This window comes from Oryctolagus cuniculus, chromosome 1 (assembly GCF_051225735.1).
Source record: "Oryctolagus cuniculus isolate XC-2025 breed Fujian yellow rabbit chromosome 1, ASM5122573v1, whole genome shotgun sequence".
Taxonomy (NCBI): Eukaryota; Metazoa; Chordata; class Mammalia; order Lagomorpha; family Leporidae; genus Oryctolagus; species Oryctolagus cuniculus.
The window spans coordinates 134,826,777-134,846,182 of NC_142867.1; the positions used below are offsets into that span (position 1 = coordinate 134,826,777).

The 19,406-nt window shown below is 41.1% G+C and overlaps 1 protein-coding gene across 24 annotated transcripts in view; it reads right to left on the reverse strand.

Moving 5' to 3' along the window:
• GKAP1 (G kinase anchoring protein 1) overlaps positions 1-19,406 on the reverse strand; it is an 81,497-nt gene that overhangs the window by 30,622 nt on the left and 31,469 nt on the right. For all 24 annotated transcript variants that reach the window (XM_089315481.1, XM_070049025.2, XM_070049010.2 and 21 more), the window contains 3 exons: positions 11,873-11,950; positions 9,860-9,983; positions 3,479-3,501 (listed from right to left, as the gene is read on the reverse strand). In XM_089315481.1, the coding sequence (XP_089171607.1) occupies positions 3,479-3,501; positions 9,860-9,983; positions 11,873-11,950 (225 nt within the window). The remainder of the gene's footprint in view (positions 1-3,478; positions 3,502-9,859; positions 9,984-11,872; positions 11,951-19,406) is intronic.

Here is a 19,406-nt window from a genome sequence, read left to right on the forward strand (position 1 = left end):
CAGTGTTCAAGAACTTCAGGGAACTAAAGCTTCACCTTAAGTCAAAATAAGGTGCCAGAAACCGACCACTAGGAAATGAGATTTCCAAATGCTTGAATGAAGACTTCAAAATAGCTGTTTTAAGGAAACTCAGCAAAACTCAAGAGAGCACAGAAAGATGAATCACTATTCTAAGAGACTTGATAGAGTGATGATGTAATTAAACAAAATTAAGCAAAAATCCTTCAACTGAAAAGTATACTAAGTAAAATTTAAAATGTGAAGGAAAGCATCAATAGCAGAATACAGCGAACAGAAAAATCAATGAGCTCATGGGCTATTTGAAAATAGTTGGAGAAAGAATTAAGGATGAAAAAGGCTTATAGGAAATACGGGTAACATGAAAAGACTAAGTATTTGTTATTAAGATTCAAGAGGAACTTTGAGGGTGCCAAAGAGGTCGAAACTATATTCAAATATATAACAACAGAAAAAGCCACACAATCTCACTAATAATAAATAGGTTATCTTTTTTTTAAAAGAATTATTTATTTATTTGAAAGAGCTACACATAGAGAGAAGGAGAGGCAGAGACAAAGAAAGAGAGAGAGGTCTTCCATCTGTTGGTTCACTCCCCAATTGGCTGCAACTGCTGGAGCTGCGCTGATTTGAAGCCAGGAGCTTCCTCCCGGTCCCCGACACCGGTGCAGAGGCCCAAGGACCTGGGCCATCTTCCACTACTTTCCCAGGCCACAGCAGAGAGCTGGATTGGAAGTGGAGCAGTCAGGACTAGAACTGACACTCACATGGGATGCCGGCACTGCAGGTGGCAACTTTACCCACTACACCACAGTGCGAGCCCCCAGGTTATCTCTTAAATTTTAAAAACGTAATGGTTACCCCAGAGGCTGGGGAAGGAAGATGGGTGAAAGAGATGAGGAAAAATTAATTAACAGGTACTAGGCTATAGTGAGAATTGAGTAAGAAGGTCTGAGGTTTTATTGCAGAGTACAGTGACTAGAGATATTAATGTAATATATATTTCTGTATTTAAAAAACCTAGAGGCCGGCGCCGCGGCTCACTAGGCTAATCCTCCGCCTTGCGGAGCCGGCACACTGGGTTCTAGTCCCAGTCGGGGCGCCGGATTCTGTCCCGGTTGCCCCTCTTCCAGGCCAGCTCTCTGCTGTGGCCAGGGAGTGCAGTGGAGGATGGCCCAAGTACTTGGGCCCTGCACCCCATGGGAGACCAGGATAAGTACCTGGCTCCTGCCATCGGATCAGCGCAGTGTGCTGGCCGCAGCACGCCGGCCGCAGCGCGCTGGCAGCAGCAGCCATTGGAGGGTGAACCAACGGCAAAAGGAAGACCTTTCTCTCTGTCTCTCTCACTGTCCACTCTGCCTGTCAAAAAAAAAAAAAAAAATTAAAAAACCTAGAATGGGGCTGGCACCGTGGCACAGTTGGTTAAGCTGCGACCTGATACACTGGCATCCCATATGGGTGCTGGTTTATGTTCTGATTTCTCTACTTCCTACTCAGTTCTATGCTAATGACCTGAGAAAGTAGTGGAAGATGGTCCAAGTGCTTGGGCTCCTGTAACCAAGAGGATAAAGCTCTTGGCTCTTGGCCCAATCCTAGCAGTTGCAGCCACTGGGGCAGTGAATCAGCGGGTGGAAGATCTTTCTCTCTGTTTCTTGTTCTCTAAATCTGTCTTTCAAAACAAACAAAAAGCTAAAAGATAGGATTTTGGATGCTTTCACTCTAAAGAAATGTTAAATGTTTGCAAAGATAAATGTTATTTGCCCCGATTGGATATTATACAATGTATACACTAACAAAATATCACATAATAAGCTATAAATATGTACAATTTTCATGTTTTTAAAAATCTATAAAATTTGTGAAAAAAGGTCTATGTGTATCAGTAATGCTGCATATATGGTTTTGTAAAACTGTTTTATACCTTTGTGAAACCAATGGCTAAGAATGTTATACTACTGGCCGGCGCCGCGGCTCACTAGGCTAATCCTCCGCCTTGCGGCGCTGGCACATCAGGTTCTAGTCCTGGTCGGGGCGCCAGATTCTGTCCCGGTTGCCCCTCTTCCAGGCCAGCTCTCTGCTGTGGTCAGGGAGTGCAGTGGACGATGGCCCAGGGATTTGGGTCCTGCACCCGCATGGGAGACCAGGAGGAAGCACCTGGCTCCTGGCTTCGGATCGGCGCAGCACGCTGGCCGTAGCGGCCATTCGTGGGGTGAACCAATGGAAAAAGGAAGACCTATCTCTCTGTCTCTCTCTCTCACTAACTCTGCCTGTCCAAAAAAAAAAAAAAAAAAAAAACACACACACACACAAAAAACAGACTCTTATTTAAATACAACTCCTCTTGAATGTATTCAATACATAAGGGCCTGGTAGTCTCCATTTTCTGTTCACTTCAGAAAAGAAGAAAAAAAATAGAACAGGTTATGGAATTATTTTTTCCTCCACTAACAGTTGCTAGTAGTCTCCTAGAAACAGGGTATACCATCTGTGCCTGTCTTCTCACGTGCATAAAACCGTCCTGTTTATTTATGTGGTCATTTAAAATTTAACCTAAGAAATGGTAACAATGGTTTGTAACCAACTTAAGAATGTCAACCATTCATTTTAATAACAAATTAATTTTGTGTTTGCATGCAAAGTTAAGGACTATATTATCAATACAATCATAAAATTATTTAGATGCATGTTTTATCTTAAGAAAGAGAGTACATTTTCCTAACCTGACAAGCAAATACCTGAAACCAAAACACAGTCAGATGCTATGTATATAATACTATGTAATACTATATCCAAAGTGAATGCAAGGAACATGTGATCATAAAAAATTTTATTAATGGAATTACTGACAAGAATGCATAATAGAAAAATAATGAAACTCTGAAATTATTACCTAAAGATATCAAAAGAATTATAATCATTTATTAGTATCTCCATTAATGTTAGATGATATCTTATAATAGTATCATCTCCAATTTTAAAAGGTCTGTAGACACTGGACTAATCTTAAAAAAATCCCTAACACTAGGAAGGTATGCAGGCTATACCACCCCCTACTGGTGAACAGTACGAGAAGTATAATTAGATTACTCTTACCCATGGGTATATCTACAGAATCATAGCGCACCTTACAATTTCCATAATTCCAAACATGAGACAGTCTCAAGGTAAGTTTTTCACAAAGATTAAAATATACAGTTGAAAATTAAATTACTCTTCCCTGAAATCTTTCCCTGAAAGTGGCAACTTTTTAGATCACACACACAAATGAGAATAAAACCAAATGATATATTTCATGTAAATAATCATATTTTTCTTCTATATTTTACATTTTTACAATGCCAGAAACATGACTGGGTTCATTTAAGACAACCTTTAGGTTTCTTTTAAATGTCTATGTCTCAAAAAAGATTTACTGCTAAATATTATTCTTAAAATCAAATAAAAGATAGTTAAAACTTACCTCAGTCTTTTTACTAATGTGATCTGTAAAAGAAAAAAAAAGTGAGACTTCATTGAAGGAAACTAACATATAAAATGCTTAAACATGTAAAAACAACAAAGTAAAAGAATTTCAAAACTATAATAAGAGTTATGGGGGGGGGGGGTGGGCGGCATATGGCATAGCAGGTAAAGCCGCTGCCTGCAGCACCGACATTCCATATGGGTGCCGGTTCAAGTTCTAGCTGCTCCTCTTCCGGTCCAGCTCTCTGCTATGGCCTGGGAAGCAGTAGAAGATGGCCCAAGTCCTTGGGCCCCTGCACTCACATGGGAGACCCAGAGGAAGCTCCTGGCTTCTGGCTTTGGATCGGCTTAGCTCTGGCCATTGCAGCCAATTGGGGAGTGAACAAGCAGATGGAAGACCTCTCTCTCTGCCTCTCCTTCTCTCTTTGTGTAACTCTTTCAAATACATACATACATAATAAAAGAGTTACAGGGGCCTGTGCTACCTACCTACCTACCTACCTACCTAAATAAACAAATAAATAAATAAATAATAAAAGAGTTACAGGGGCCTGAGCCATGTCATAGCAGGTAAAGCTGCTGCCTGCAGTGCCAGCATCCCATATAGGCCCTGGCTGGACTCAGCTATTCTACTTCTGATCCAGCTCCTTGGTGGTGTGCCTTGGAAAGCAGTGGAGCAGGAAACCACCAAATAGGTTCCTGGGCCTTGCACCCATGAGGGAGACCTGGAAGAGGCTCCAAGCTCCTGGCTTCAGATCGGCCCAGATTCAGCAGATGGAAGACCTCTCTCTCTTTCTGTAACTCTGCCTTTCAGATAAATAAATAAATCTTAAAAAAAAAAAGTTAGGGGGCTGGCGTTGTGGCGCAGCGGGTTAAAGCCCTGGCCTGAAGCGCCGGCATCCCATATGGTCGCCAGTTCGAGTCCCGGCTGCTCCTCTTCCGATTCAGCTCTCTGCTATGGCCTGGGAAAGCAGCAGAAGATGGCCCAAGTTCTTGGGCCCCTGCACCTGCGTAGGAGACCTGGAAGAAGCTCCTGGCTTCGGATCAGCACAGCTCCGGCCGTTGCACCCATCTAGGGGAGTGAACCAGCAGGTGGAAGACCAGTCTTTCTGTCTCTACCTCTCTCTGTAAGTCTTTCAAATAACTAAAATAAATCTTTAAGAAGAATGTGTTATCACCTTCCACTTGAAGGTCTACTTCATGGAGGCAGACTTTAAAAGAAAAAAGCTATGGAATGAGTTTTTGGGTACTCACATCAGATTTTCTAGACTTAAGATTTAGTATATAATTACTAATTTGCTTGGTTTATGTACTAGAAAATGCAACCCATACCAAGGGTAACTTAATCATGTGAATATTATATAATTTAGCAATCTGGTTCCTTTTTGAAATTTTTATTTACTTTATTTGAGAGAAAGTGCCCCCATATGCCAGTTACTCCCCAAACGTCTGCAAAGGCTGGAGCTGGTTCAGGCTGAAGCCTGAAGTAGAGAACTCAATCCAGTCCCCCGTGGGTGGCAAGGACACACACATCTGAGCCATCACCTGCTGCTTCCCAGGCCACAATCAGCAGGAGGTTGGAATAAGAAGCAGGTGTCCTCAATGGCGTATCAAACACTAGGCCAAATGTACCCAGTTATTTCATATCAAATATATTTTGGGGTGGGGGGGTGGAACAAATTGAGTGGACACAAATATGTCCAAAATAAAACCACAAATTCTAGAGCTGTAAAAATAATGTTTAGATTACTGGTCTCGCAGAATGAATTTTAAAAAGTAGAATAGTGAGACCGGAATCATGGCACAGTAGGGAAGCTGCTGCCAGGAATGCTGGCTTCCCATGAATGCCAGTTCAAATCCCGGCTGTTCCACTTCCAATCCAGCTCCCTGCTAATGGGCCTGGGAAAGCAGTGGAAGATGGCCCAAGTGTTTTGGCCCCTGCACCTGTGTAGGACACCCAGAAAGAGTTTAGAATCCTGGCTTCAGTCTGGCCCAGCCTCAGCCATTGCAGCCATTTAGGGAGTGAACCAGTGGATGGAAGATATCTCTCTAACTTGCCTTTCAAACAAATAAACATATCTTAATAAATAAAAATAAATAACCAGATAGTAATTTATGCCTTTTAAAATTATTAGCTATTTTAAGAACATATATCACAGTGACTTGACAATACTGTGTAAAAACTCCTAAAAGCTGATACATATTTATGGAATAAATACAAACAATAACCCCCCAAAATATATCTGGATGTAAGAAATTATCAACTTAAAAACAACACAGCATTTCTGGAAAGGCATTACTGATGGCAGAATGAGGACAGGAAGGCACAAGGGAATATACACAAATAACAAGGTTGAATCTAAAGTATACAGAAGGAGCAGAGCCAAGTATTTTTACTTACTTGAGATGGTCAGGATGCCACCTACTTAACAATGCTTCTTGTGTACAGCAGAAATGTTCCTTTCTTTTTGTTTTATTTAAAGATGTATTTATTTATTTAGCAGTCAGTCAGAGAGAGAGAAGGAGAGACACACAGAGCTATCTTCTACCTGTTGGTTCACTCCCCAGATGGCTGAAATGGCTCTGGCTGGGCCAGGCTGAAGCCAGGAATCATGAGCTTTATCCAGGTCCTGCACATGGGTGGCAGGGGCCCAAACACTTGGGCGATATTCTGCTGCTTTTCCCAGGCCACTAGCAGGGAGCTAGAGCAGAAAGGGGGCAGCTGGGACACAAACTAGCACCCATATGGGAATCTGGCATCGCAGTTTGTAGCTCTACCTGCTATGCCACAACACTGGTCCCAGAAATTTTCCATTCTTAAGAACTAAAAATAATTTACTAGTTTTCTTATGTCTGAGAATCTAAAAGCTGGTCCAGTTCTGTAAAGGATGTATAATCAGAATGGAGTCCATAAACACAGTAAATCCCCAAATCACAAGGTTCAGATCAAACTACCAAGTCCTGGCAGGTTACACCATCATTCTTCCAGGTCTCCTTAGCATAGAATGAGATGCCAGAACCCAAGGAAGACTCACAACTGTGTTAGTCGTGACTTGCCAGCATTGTGTAGCTTCCATTACACTGTAATAGTGATATTTTTCTCAATGCAGCTAATGAAGCTACATACTACTTCAGAAAGAAAACAAGAGTTTACAAAAGCATTCTTTTCTTGCTTTTACCTTGTTTTTTCTTATATAACATATTTCTCTTATGCAGTCTTTCTTACTAAGCTTGGGATTTCATCTTACTTTTAAAATATATTTCTATTTTTAATTGACACTGCACATGTTTATGTGGTACAGTGTGACATTTTAATATAATATATAATTTAAATATGTAATGATCAGATCATGGTAATGGGCATTATCACTTCAAACATTTATCATTTCTTTGTATTGGGAACATTCAAAATCCTTTCCACTAGTTATTTCAAAATATTCAATTAACTGTCAATAATAGTTCTGTGCTACAGAACATTCCATGCCTACTAAACATTCTTTTTTTTTTTTTTTTAAGATTTATTTATTTATTTGAAAGGCAGAGTTACAGAGAGGCAGAGACAGAGAAAGAGGTCTTCTATCTGCTGGTTCACTCCCCCAAATGGCCACAACTGTCAGAGCTGTGCTGATGCGAAGCCAGGAATTAGGAGCTTCTTCCTGGTCTCCCATGTGGGTGCAGGGGCCCAAGGACTTGGGCATCTTCTACTGCTTTCCCAGGCCATAGCAGGGAGCTGGATTGGAACATATCCAGGACTAAAACAGATTGGAACATAGCAGCCAAGACTAGAACCGGTGTCCATATGGGATGCTGGCATTGCAGGTGGCCACTTTACCTGCTCTGCCACAGCACCGGTCCTTAAACATCCTTTTCCTTCCCTCCTTTTCCCACGTCCTTCTCTGTTTCTGGTAACCACTATTCTATTCTCTACTTCTTTGAGATCAACTATTAGCTTCCACATATAAATGGAAACATCAGGTATTTGTCTTTCTGTGCTTGACTTAGGAAATCTTATTTTAAGAAGATTTCAACTCCAAAATACAGCAGGCCACAGGAAAAACCTGATTCTCAAAGGAAAAGAATACAGTCCTCTTAAATATATTCCTAATTTCACACAGGGCTTTTTTTCTGATTTTAATTTTTTATTATTCTATATTACTTATCTTCATAGAATACTCAATGTATTAAGGTTAAATTCACACGTCTCAAATAAACCTCCCTGTCAATGAACAAAACAGCTGTTCAAATGGCAGCAACCATCCTGATACACAGCACTGTTCAATAAAACTTTGTGGGATGACAACCACTTTCTCTAGCAAGGCTTATAAAGAAGCATGCACTCACAGTGGCTACTGAGCACTTAAAATGCAGCTAAGGCTTATGATTTCTACTTGAATTTATATATAAATTGGATATCATAGTGCAGAGCACAGGGTAAGCATTTTTTGCCATTTCCCACATTAAAAATAGTATCTTTTGTGGTATGTCTTTAAAAGTTTAGTAGTTTGTATAATTCTATTTTCTGTAATAAATACAAATGATGTTTTTATAAACAACTTTCTGGCAATAGCTCTCATTTTAAAATTTGCATTTTAATTTTCTAAGATGCAATGCTAGATAACTTGCAGAAGTTGAACAAAAATTAAGAAATCTAAAGATTCTATTTTTGGCTTCATATAAGCCAAATCACTACATATGTGTTTCAAAATCATTAAAACCTACTGTTTTTATTTTCAGTAAGTCTAAGAAAAGGGACAAATTCAGAAAAAAAACAAAGAAATTCTACTGAAGTTGCAGAGGGTTTTAATGGCTGGTTTTAAATTATTTTAACCTCCAAATGGTTTTAGTTTATTTCTAAATAGATTGCTATGATTTAAGTGTTTGTTCCCTCCAAAATTCACACTGAAATTTAACTGCTATTGTTTTAGTGTTAAGAGGTAACTGGGGGCCGGCGCCGCAGCTCACTAGGCTAATCCTTTGCCTTGCAGCGCCGGCACACCGGGTTCTAGTCCCGGTCGGGGCGCCGGATTCTGTCCCGGTTGCCCCTCTTCCAGACCAGCTCTCTGCTGTGGCCAGGGAGTGCAGTGGAGGATGGCCCAAGTGCTTGGGCCCTGCACCCCATGGGAGACCAGGATAAGTACCTGGCTCCTGCCATCGGATCAGCGCGGTGCGCCAGCCACAGTGCGCCGGCCGGCCGCGGCGGCCATTGGAGGGTGAACCAACGGTAAAAGGAAGACCTTTCTCTCTGTCTCTCTCTCTCACTGTCCACTCTGCCTGTCAAAAAAAAAAAAAAAAAAAAAAAAAGAGGTAACTGGGGGGCCGGCACCGTGGCACAGCAGGTTAAAAAGCCCTGGCCTGAAGTGCCAGCATCCCATATGTGCACCGATTCAAGTCCTGGCTGTTCCTCTTCCAATCCAGCTCTCTGCTATGGCCTGGGAAAGCAGTAGAGGATGGCCCAAGTGCTTGGGCCCCTCCACCCACGTGGGAGACCTGGAGGAGACTTCTGGCTCCTGGCTTCGGATTGGCGCAGCTCTGTCTGTTGCAGTCATCTGGGGAGTGAACCAGTGGATGGGAGACCTCTCTCTCTGTCTCTACCTCTCTGTAACTCTGTCTTTCAAATAAATAAAATAAATCTTTAAAAAAAAACAAAAACAAAAACAAAAACAAAAAGAGGTAACTAGGTCAGGAGGACTCTGCCCTCTTAAATGAGACTAGTACTTTATAAATGGGTGAGTGTGGCCCCTCTTGCTCTCTGGCCCTCTTGCCTTCAGTCAGGTGATGAAATAGCAAGAAAGTTCACCATCAAATTTAGACTTTCTAGTGTCCAAAATCGTGAGCCAATAAATATTTGTTTGTTTGTTTTTAAAGATTTATTTATTTGACAGGCAGAGTTACAGAGATGTAGAGGCAGAGAGAGAGAGAATATCTTCCATCTGCTGTTTCACTCCCCAAATAGCTGCAACAGCTGGAGCTGGGCCCATCCAAAGCCAGGAGCTTCTTGAGTCTCCCTCATGGGTGCAGGGGCCCAAGGACTTGGGCCATCTTCTACTGCTTTCCCAGGCCACAGCAGAGAGCTGCATTGGAACTGGAACTGCTGGGACTCAAATCAATGCCCATATGGGATGCCAGCATCGTACGTGGCAGCTTAAACTGCTACGCCACAGCACCAGCTCCCAGAGCCAATAAATATCTGTTTATTATCAATTACCCTGTTTCAAGATATTCTGCTTTAACAATACAAAATGGACTAAGAGGTTCACATTGTTGAAATTCTGTAACAAGACAATTTCACTTACTTTTGAAAATCACTTGCTTCTGAAAATTTTTAAATATAAAATGACTTAATACAGTTTTAGCATAATAGATATTATACATACATTACCTTCTGATTGAAAATCTTTTAGTGATACTGTGAGAGGTTTATCTTTTCCCTGATGGTTCTTTTTTTTATCTTTTTTATTCATAACTTTTGACTGAGTTGAAACATTTTCAGAATTTTCATACTCCTAGGAAAAAAATTATCAAAAATAATTAGCGTTAGCTTACAATTTATAAAATCAACTAATAGGTAATCTGTTTCTTCAGGTTTTATTTATTATTATTTATTTATTTGAAAGGCAAAGTTACAGAGAGAAGGAGAGAGACAGAGAAAGAGATCTTTCAATTGCTGGTTCACTCCCCAAATGGCTATTTTGCCTTCCTCACTCGACCCTACACTGAGTACGCTGTTATGCCACTACCATCTATACAGCTATCTAAGCCAGACACCTCCTTGCCTACTCTTCCTACACACTTTATATCCAGACTAGTCACTAGGTCTTGTTGAGTTTATCCTCCTAAAGATCTCTTAAATATATTCCATTTTCCTTGTACTTTCTATCACTTCCCCTATCTTCTTTCACATGGACACTGCAACAACCTCTAATTTTAGCCTCTCAATCCATCTTCTACACTGCTACAGCCCGAGTTTCTAAAACGAAAATCTGAAATCAATCTAAAAGTTAAAAATACACAATAGGTTTCCACCAAAAGAGGTATAAAATCTAATCTCATTAGCCTGGTACATGAGGTTCTTTATATCCTATCCTTGTATCTGTATCTCCAGCAATTCTAGGTCTCCAAATTACAGCTTTTCAAACATGCTATATTCTAGCAAATGCACATATGCTTTGTTGTAGGAGCAATGAATCTTGGTATGGGCTATTCCAAGTATCAGGAATTCTGGGTGAAACCTAAACCTTAGAAGAGGAAAAGATGCCGACTTGACCTTGTTGGAGATGTTTCCTTTAGTTAGTTATCTCATATTGAGCTGATGTCAAAAATAAATGAGAGGCCGGCACTGTGGTGTAGCAAGTTAAATCTTCACCTGTAACACTGACATCCTATATGGCTTGATTTAAGACTCGGCTGCTCTACTTCAGATCTAGCTCCCTGCTAAGGTACCTGAGAAAGCAGCAAAGATGGCCTAAGTCCTTGGGCCCCTGCACCTAGGTGGGAGACCTTGTAGAAGCTCTGGGATCCTGGCTTTGGCCTGGCCCAGCCTCTGCTGTTGCAGCCATTTGGGGAGTGAACCAGCAGATGGAAGATTTCTCTGTCTCTCCTCTTAACTTTGCATTTCAAATAAATAAAAAATAAAAACATCTGCTATAAATTTTACTCTCTTCTTTCCATCTTGGATGAAGGTGATATGTACAATGGTATGGCCAAAAAAGCCTTAAATATGACCAGGGGCCATTTAAGATAATCCACTGAGTGATCACAAGTTGAATATATTTTATGAAAAAAAAATTCCTATAGATGTTAAGGGCTAAAATGTTAGATGGGATAAAGGTAAACAATGCTCTTACAATTTAAATACAGAAAGCGGAAACCAACTACATCTTATTTAAATTTTCCTGCAGTTACGGCTGTAGAATGAATTTCAACACACAGTCCAACGTGAAAGTTTAATGACAAATGCTGAGTTTACAGGGCCAAAATATCAAAAAGGGCTCCCATTTATTTTAGTTACTGGTAGTCAATCTCAGAGAGGGTCTCTTAACAGATGCTTCTGTACTGCAGCACTCATATTTACTTGAATTTTTAAAATAAACTACTTTCTACATTAATTCAAAATTAAATTATCTGTTAGGTATTTCATTCCCTCTCTTCCCTTCATGTTGGGTGGATGAACCCTTTAACCAAATACTCCAAATCATTAGACAAGGCTTAGTCCACAGGTTTCAGTCTCTCAAAACTTGAGAAGGAATCCTGTTATGAAAATTTGTTGGTAATGTTTTGTTACAAGGAGTTTTCAGGATAAATTTTAAATCAGTTTTATGAGAAAATCACCAAGGTTGGTTCTTATCTTTGATCGTAACATCTAACATATCTATATAAACAAAAATGTAAATACCTTTTTGTGTTCTTCGTACTCTAATTTACTTAGCAACAGGGCCTTCTCAAGATCTGCTTCAAACATTTCAGATGTCAGCTAAAAAAGAAAAAAGAATTTCACAATAAACAGATGACAGCATTGTACTACACTAGCAAAATAACCATGACACAAGACAACACATATGGGTAAAGAAAAATATGTTAAGAAACAGTATGGGTTCTCTGAAGTTATTTAACTATGTCAAACTATATAATCCAGTATTTTATAGAAGATACTAAAGCACAAACTCCAAATTTGGAGATTTCTATTTTCCACTGCATAATTATTTCTCTACTATGTAATTTCATTTTAATAAAAAAAAATTACCCCAAAAATCAACATAGTAATTTTTTTTTTTTTTTTTTTTTTGACAGGCAGAGTGGACAGTGAGAGAGAGACAGAGAGAGAAAGGTCTTCCTTTGCCGTTGGTTCACCCTCCAATGGCCGCCGCTGCAGCCGGCGCACCGCGCTGATCTGATGGCAGGAGCCAGGATCCAGGTGCTTTTCCTGGTCTCCCATGGGGTGCAGGGCCCAAGCACCTGGGCCATCCTCCACTGCACTCCCTGGCCATAGCAGAGAGCTGGCCTGGAAGAGGGGCAACCGGGACAGAATCCGGCGCCCCGACCGGGACTAGAACCCGGTGTGCCGGCGCCGCAAGGTGGAGGATTAGCCTATTGAGCCACGGCGCCGGCAAAAATCAACATAGTAATTAATAGGTATCAAAGATAGTATCTAGCCTAAGACACTGAAAATCATTATAGTGATTTTTACTGAAAAAATAATCATTAACAATTATTTCCTCAGTATAGAAAATTCCACAGGTACAGAATACTTAATTTTTTTTTTGGACAGGCAGAGGGGACGGTGAGAGAGAGAGACAGAGAGAAAGGTCTTCCTTTTTGCCGTTGGTTCACCCTCCAATGGCCACCACGGCCGGCGCATCGCGCTGATCTGAAGCCAGGAGCCAGGTGCTTCTCTGGTCTCCCATGTGGGTGCAGGGCCCAAGGACCTGGGCCATCCTCCACTGCACTCCTGGGCCACAGCAGAGAGCTGGCCTGGAAGAGGGGCAACTGGGACAGAATCCGGCGCCCCGACCAGGACTAGAACCCAGTGTTTTGGTGCCGTAAGGCGGAGGATTAGCCTAGTGAGCTGCGGCGCCGGCCCCAGAATACTTAAATAAGGTGACCAAATGTCTTGGAAGTATGCTGAGAGTGATAGAATAATTACTTTTACTCTCAAAATGATAACCTGTATGGTTATCATTTAAGTCATCTAACACAAGAAAATGATTTCTAAATTTGTTAATTGTTGGTTTCTCTTTTTCACCATTTAACCTTGCTTTAACTTCTTACAATCTAGCTTCTACCATCCTCTAATAAAATTACTCTCTATAAGAATTACTTCACCTAATTGCCAAACAGAATTGCTATAACAGTGGGATAGGGCTATGAGTTGTCTTCTCTTAGGTGGAAGTGCAGCTGTATATTGTTTAATTGTAACAAAATAACAGGAATAAACATCCTAGCTTTCAATACATGTTTTTCTGTCTGTATAGGGTAACAAAAGCATACATTTAGTGGGTATTTCTTGTTTTTGTCTGTTCAGAACCCTTCTATTCCTTTGAAAAATTACACTTTATTCCAATGTCATTTGTTCCAGCACCACAGCCTAGTACGTGACACTGTATACTACCCACTACCACACCCATACAAATATCAGCTACTATCACCACCAACAGGTGTAGGCAAGCAATCTAATTCATTTTTGCTCTCCCAGGAATTAGAGTTTGAGACCAAGAATAAATCAAGTTGGGTTTAACCATTTGATGAGACCTCAAAATGACATACACTAAATCATGTATCTGAAAAATTATACAGGTATTCCTTGGTTTCCAACTTTCCCAAAGCCTGTTAAGTTTTTAATTTAAATCTGTGAATCACTCAGTACCCTTCCAATAAATACTTTTTTGCCAAATTTGAATTGTTTCTGTCATTTAATGATTAAAAAAAGAAATACAAAATTTAACAGAAACCAACTGCAAAAGATAGTGATCTGTTAGAGGGATACCTTGAAAACTAGAAAGCTATTAACACTGAACACCATGAACTAAACCTTAAATTTCTAACCAGGGTCATCCCTTTGAAAGCATCGTATCCAATCCTATGCTGTGGCACTGAAAAGAGGGGAAAAAGATTAGGTTTACACAGAAAAACAATCTAACTCAGGAAAATAAAACTAGAATTAAAATGGTAAATAACATACATAGGACCAGAAAATAGTTAAGCCCAGGGAAAACTGTACATGCTTCTTCTACAGAATAACTGAGAGAAACTCAACAATATATTGAATCCAAATTAGTAATGAGTAGAAAAGAGCAATAAAGTAACCATCTGGAATTACTATATATTTACTAAATAAATAAGTGGGTATTCCAAACTAACAGTTATGACGTACAAGAAAAATAATTAGATTCATGTTAGTATTATACCAAAAAAAAAAAAAAAAACTTTTGTTGCAACTTAAGCATAGTAGTCATCCTAACAAAAAAAAAATAACAAGGGGCCAGCACTATGGCGCAGCAGGTTAAAGCCCCGGCCTGAAGCGCCAGCATCCTATATGGGCACCGGTTCTAAGTCCCAGCTGCTCCTCTTCCAATCCAGCTCTCTGCTATGGCCTGGGAAAGCAGTAGAGGATGGCCCAAGTGCTTGGGCCCCTCCACCCAAGTGGGAGACCCGGAGGAAGTTCCTGGCTCCTGGCTTCGGACTGGCATAGCTCCGGCCACTGTGGCCATCTGGGGGAGTGAACCAGAGGATGGAAGACCTCTCTCTCTGTCTGTACCTCTCTCTGTAACTCTTTCAAATAAAAAAAATAAATCTTAATAAAAAAAATAACAAAACTACTTAAATTTATTCTGAGTAAGGCTGGTTCAATCAGCCATTATATATTTACCCATACTGTTGATATTTAATTGTGGTAAGGACATAAAAGATTATTTCCAATATGTCACATACACATATTCTGACTAATACTCTAAAAATCAGTGAGGAGAAATTAGGTTAAAAAGTTGGCAGTCTTTCAAGATGGTATTATTATTTAATTTACATATTAAAGTAGCTGATTTTAACAGCATGATAAAAGCAGAATGAAATAGAACTTATAAATGAAAAATAGGGCTCTCCTCAACATTTGATTCTAAATTTTTAAATTTATTTTTAATTATTAACATAAGCTAGCATACAAGGAAGTTCCAGTAGAAAAAAATAAATTTTTAAAAACTAGAATAAATCTAGGGACCGCACTGTGGCAAAATGGATTAAGCTGTCGCCTGCAATGCTGGCATCCTACAAGGGTGCAGGTTTGAGTCCTGGCTGCTTCACTTCCAATCCAGATCCCTGCTAATGGGCCTGGGAAAGCAGCAGAAGATGGTCCAAGTCCTTGTGCCCCTGCACCCATGTGAGATCTCTTACTTTGTCCTTCTTTCTCTGTTATTATGACTTTCAAATACACATTTTAAAAAAGACTAACACATTCAAGCTATAGAAATAGAGTAACACAACAAAAGTGCTACAAAAGTGAAGACAAAGACAACAAATGGCATTTAGAGAAGCATACAAAAAATTTAAGTTGGACTGAAAGGACACACAGGGGCAGGCATTGTGGCTCAGAGGTTAAGCCACACATTCCCAACTGAGTCCCTACTTAGGACACCCACATCCCCTACTGAGTCTCAGTTCCTCCGCTTCTAATCCAGCTTCAAGCATTTAATGTACCAGGGAGGCTGCAGATGATGGCCCAAGTGCTTGGGCCCCTGCTACTCTTGTGGAACACCCAGATGGAGTCCCAGGCTCCTGACTCCTTCCTGCCCATCCTGGCTATTGCAGCCATTTGGGGATGAATCAGTGGATGAAGATCTCTCTTCCTTCCTGCTTTTCAAGTAGATGAAAATAAATAAAGTAATATTAAAAAAAAAAAAAACAGGATATATACAATTAGGTAAGTAGAAAAAGAGTAAAACAACTGCAGGAAGTGCCAGCCACATAAACAATGAAAGTAAGAATAGATCCAAGGAGCAAGTGTTTAGCTTAACAGTGAAGCTACCCACATACCATATCAGAGTACCTGGGTTTGATGCCTCACTCTGGCTCCTAATTCCAGTTTGCTGCTAATGCAGATCCTAGGAGGCAATGGTGACAGCTCAAGTGGTTGAATTCCTGCCCTGCATGTAGAATCCCTGGACTGGCTCGCCCTTCAGCCTGGCCCATTCCCAGCCATTGCTGGTGTTGGAAGAAGGGGAGTCCAGCAGATGGGAGTTCAAGAAAAAAAAAAATAGATTCAGGGGCCGGGGCTGTGACGCAGTAGGTTAATTCTTTGCTTGTGGCACTGGCATCCCATATGGGCACCGGTTCTAGCCCTGTCTGCTCCTCTTCTGATCCAGCTCTCTGCTAATGTGCCTGGGAAAGCAGTAGAAGACGGCCCAAGGCCTTGGGGCCCTGCACCCTCGTGGGAGACCCGGAAGAAGCTGCTGGCTCCTGACTTCAGATCAGCTCAGCTCCAGCCTTTGAGGCCACCGGGGGAGTGAACCAGTGGAATGAAGACCTTTCTCTCCACCTTTCCCTCTCTCTGTCTGTAACTCTACCTCTCAAATAAATAAATAAAATATTTTTAAAAAGAATAGATTCATTATGGAATAAGGAAAGCCATCCTGACACAAAGTGAATTTTGAGAAAGATGTGGGAAAAAGAAAAAAAAAAAAAAAACGCAAGCTTCAGGAGATGACATAGTTGGCTAATTTAAATTCCTATTCTACTCATAATAGCTGTGACTCTGGGCAAGTTATGTAACGTTTGTGAATCATAGTTTTCTCATTTTTAAAAGCAAATCAGAGTATTAATCTTACAGGATAGTTTTGAGGATTTAAAGTTGTAGTATCTCTGAAGTAACTAAGGAAATGTCTGCCTGTACACAGATTAGAATAGCAAAAAAATAAATAGTTTGGGTAGAGTAGAATTCAGTTCCATACACTCCCTAAAAATCAGGAAGTTAGGGTAAATTAAAGAGCAGTGCTGGTATAAATTATCCTAAAGACAAACTGGAGGCCGCCGCCGCGGCTCACTAGGCTAATCCTCCGCCTTGCAGCGCCGGCACACCGGGTTCTAGTCCCGGTCGGGGCGCAGGATTCTGTCCCGGTTGCCCTCTTCCAGGCCAGCTCTCTGCTGTGGCCGGGGAGTGCAGTGGAGGATGGCCCAAGTCCTTGGGCCCTGCACCCGTATGGGAAACCAGGATAAGTACCTGGCTCCTGCCTTCGGATCAGTGCGGTGCGCCAGCCGCAGCAGCCATTGGAGGGTGAACCAACGGCAAAAAGGAAGACCTTTCTCTCTATCTCTCTCACTGTCCACTCTGCCTGTCAAAAACAAACAAACAAAAGACAAACTGGAACATTAGAAAAATAAAAGGGACTGGCTTTGTGCTTTAACGGGTAAAGCTGCCACCTGTAACACTGGCATCCACTGTGGGTGCCAGTTCGAGTCCCAGATGCTCCACTTCTGATCCAGCTCCCTGCTGGTGCATCTGGAGGGTGGCGCAAGCGCTTGGGCCCCTGTACCTATGTGAGAGACCTGGAGGAAGCCAGGAACTCCATCTTGGTCCATGTAGGGAGTGAATCAGCAGATGGAAGATCTCTCTCTATCTCTGCCTCTTCCTCTCTCTCTGTAGCTCTGTCTTTCAAACAAATAAATAAATCTTAAAAAAAAAAAAAAAAGGAAAACAAAAATGAGAACCTAGAATCAATGTCCCTGGTAAGCCACTGTAACCTCATATATATACTAGGCACCTGGGCCAAAAAGTAGCAGTGTAGAAAATAAAAAAGGAGGGATTTTAAAAAAATATTTATTTATTTATTTGAAAGGCAGAGTTACAGAAAGATAGAGGAAGAGGGAGAGAGAGAGGTCTTCCATCCGCTGGTTCACCCCACCCCCCCACCCCCAAGTAGCTGCAATGGCTGGAGCTGTGCCGATTTGAAGCCAGGAGCCAGAAGCTTCTTCCGGGTCTCCCTTGTGGGTGCAAAGGCCCAAGGAGTTGGGCCATCTTCTACTGCTTTCCCAGGCCATAGCATGCAGCTGGATCGGAAGTGGAGCAGCCTAGACTTGAACCACCACCTATATGGGATGCTGGCACTGCAGGTTGTGGCTTTTACCTGCTACACCACAATGCTGGCCCCAGGAGGGATCTTAATAATAGACTGTATTGAAGATTTTTGACCCCAAATAACAGGGAGAACAAGTAATATAATACAAACACATCAGGAAGGAGAAAAGAAATGATTCCAAACTCTGAACATATTTTAAATTCTCTATTATAATACTGTTATAGGAGCTGGTGTTGTAGTATAGCAGTTAAGCCATTACTTGCAATGCCAGTATCACACACTGGAGTACAGGTTAAGTCATTTCCAATTCAGTTTCCTACTATTGTGCATCAGATGATGGCTCACGTACTTGGGCCCCTGCCACCCATGTGGGAGACCAAGATGGAGCTCCTGGCTCCTGGCTTTGGCCTGGCGCAGCCTGGCTGTTGCAGCCATTTGGGAAGTGAACCAGCTAATGGAAGATCTGTTTCTCTTTCTGTCATTCCTTCAAGTAAATCATTTTTTTTTTAAGATCTATTTTATTTATTTGAAAGAGTTACAGAAAGATGGAGAGACCAGCGGCTGCAATGGCTGGAGCTGTGCTGATTTGAAGCCAGGAGCCAGGAACTTCTTCAGGGTTTCCCATGTGGGTGCAGGGGCCTAAGACCTTGGGCCATCTTCTACTGCCTTCCCAGGCACATTAGCAGGGAGCTAGATCAGAAGTGGAGCAGCTGAGACTAGAACCGTCACCCAAATGGGATGCTGGCACTGCAGGCCAGGGCTTTAACCTGCTGTACCACAGTGCTGGCCCCAAATAAATAAATCTTAAGGAAAAAAAAAAGACTGCTATAAATGTAGTTGTTAAAGTAAATAATCAGAACATGCAAAGGTAGAACTAGAGAGACAAACAGGTCCCAAACATTAAAATGCAAATAAAACAAAACCTTGGTGTTCAAAAATTATCTTATACATATTTTCCTTGACTGACCATGGGGTTATGCCCCAATAAACTACTGTAAGTAAAAAATATGTAAATTAAAAAATTTAATACACTTAATCTACTGAACATACTAGCTAGCCTAGCATTCCTCAAATGTACTCATAACACTTGGGCAAAAATCATCAAACACAAAGTATATTTTTTAATAAAGCACTGGACATCTCAAATCATTGAAGACTGAACTGAAACTGATAAACAGAATATACGGGTACAGGAGACAGAGATCAGGATTTTGAGACACAGTGCCATGAAAACAAAATTTCCAAACAATGCAGTCAACATACACTTTAAAGTGTTGCTGGTTTACACTCCTGATCACAGGGCTACTATGCGCTACAGCAAGAGTGTGTTATACTGAACATTGCTAGTCCAGAAAAAAAAATCAAAAT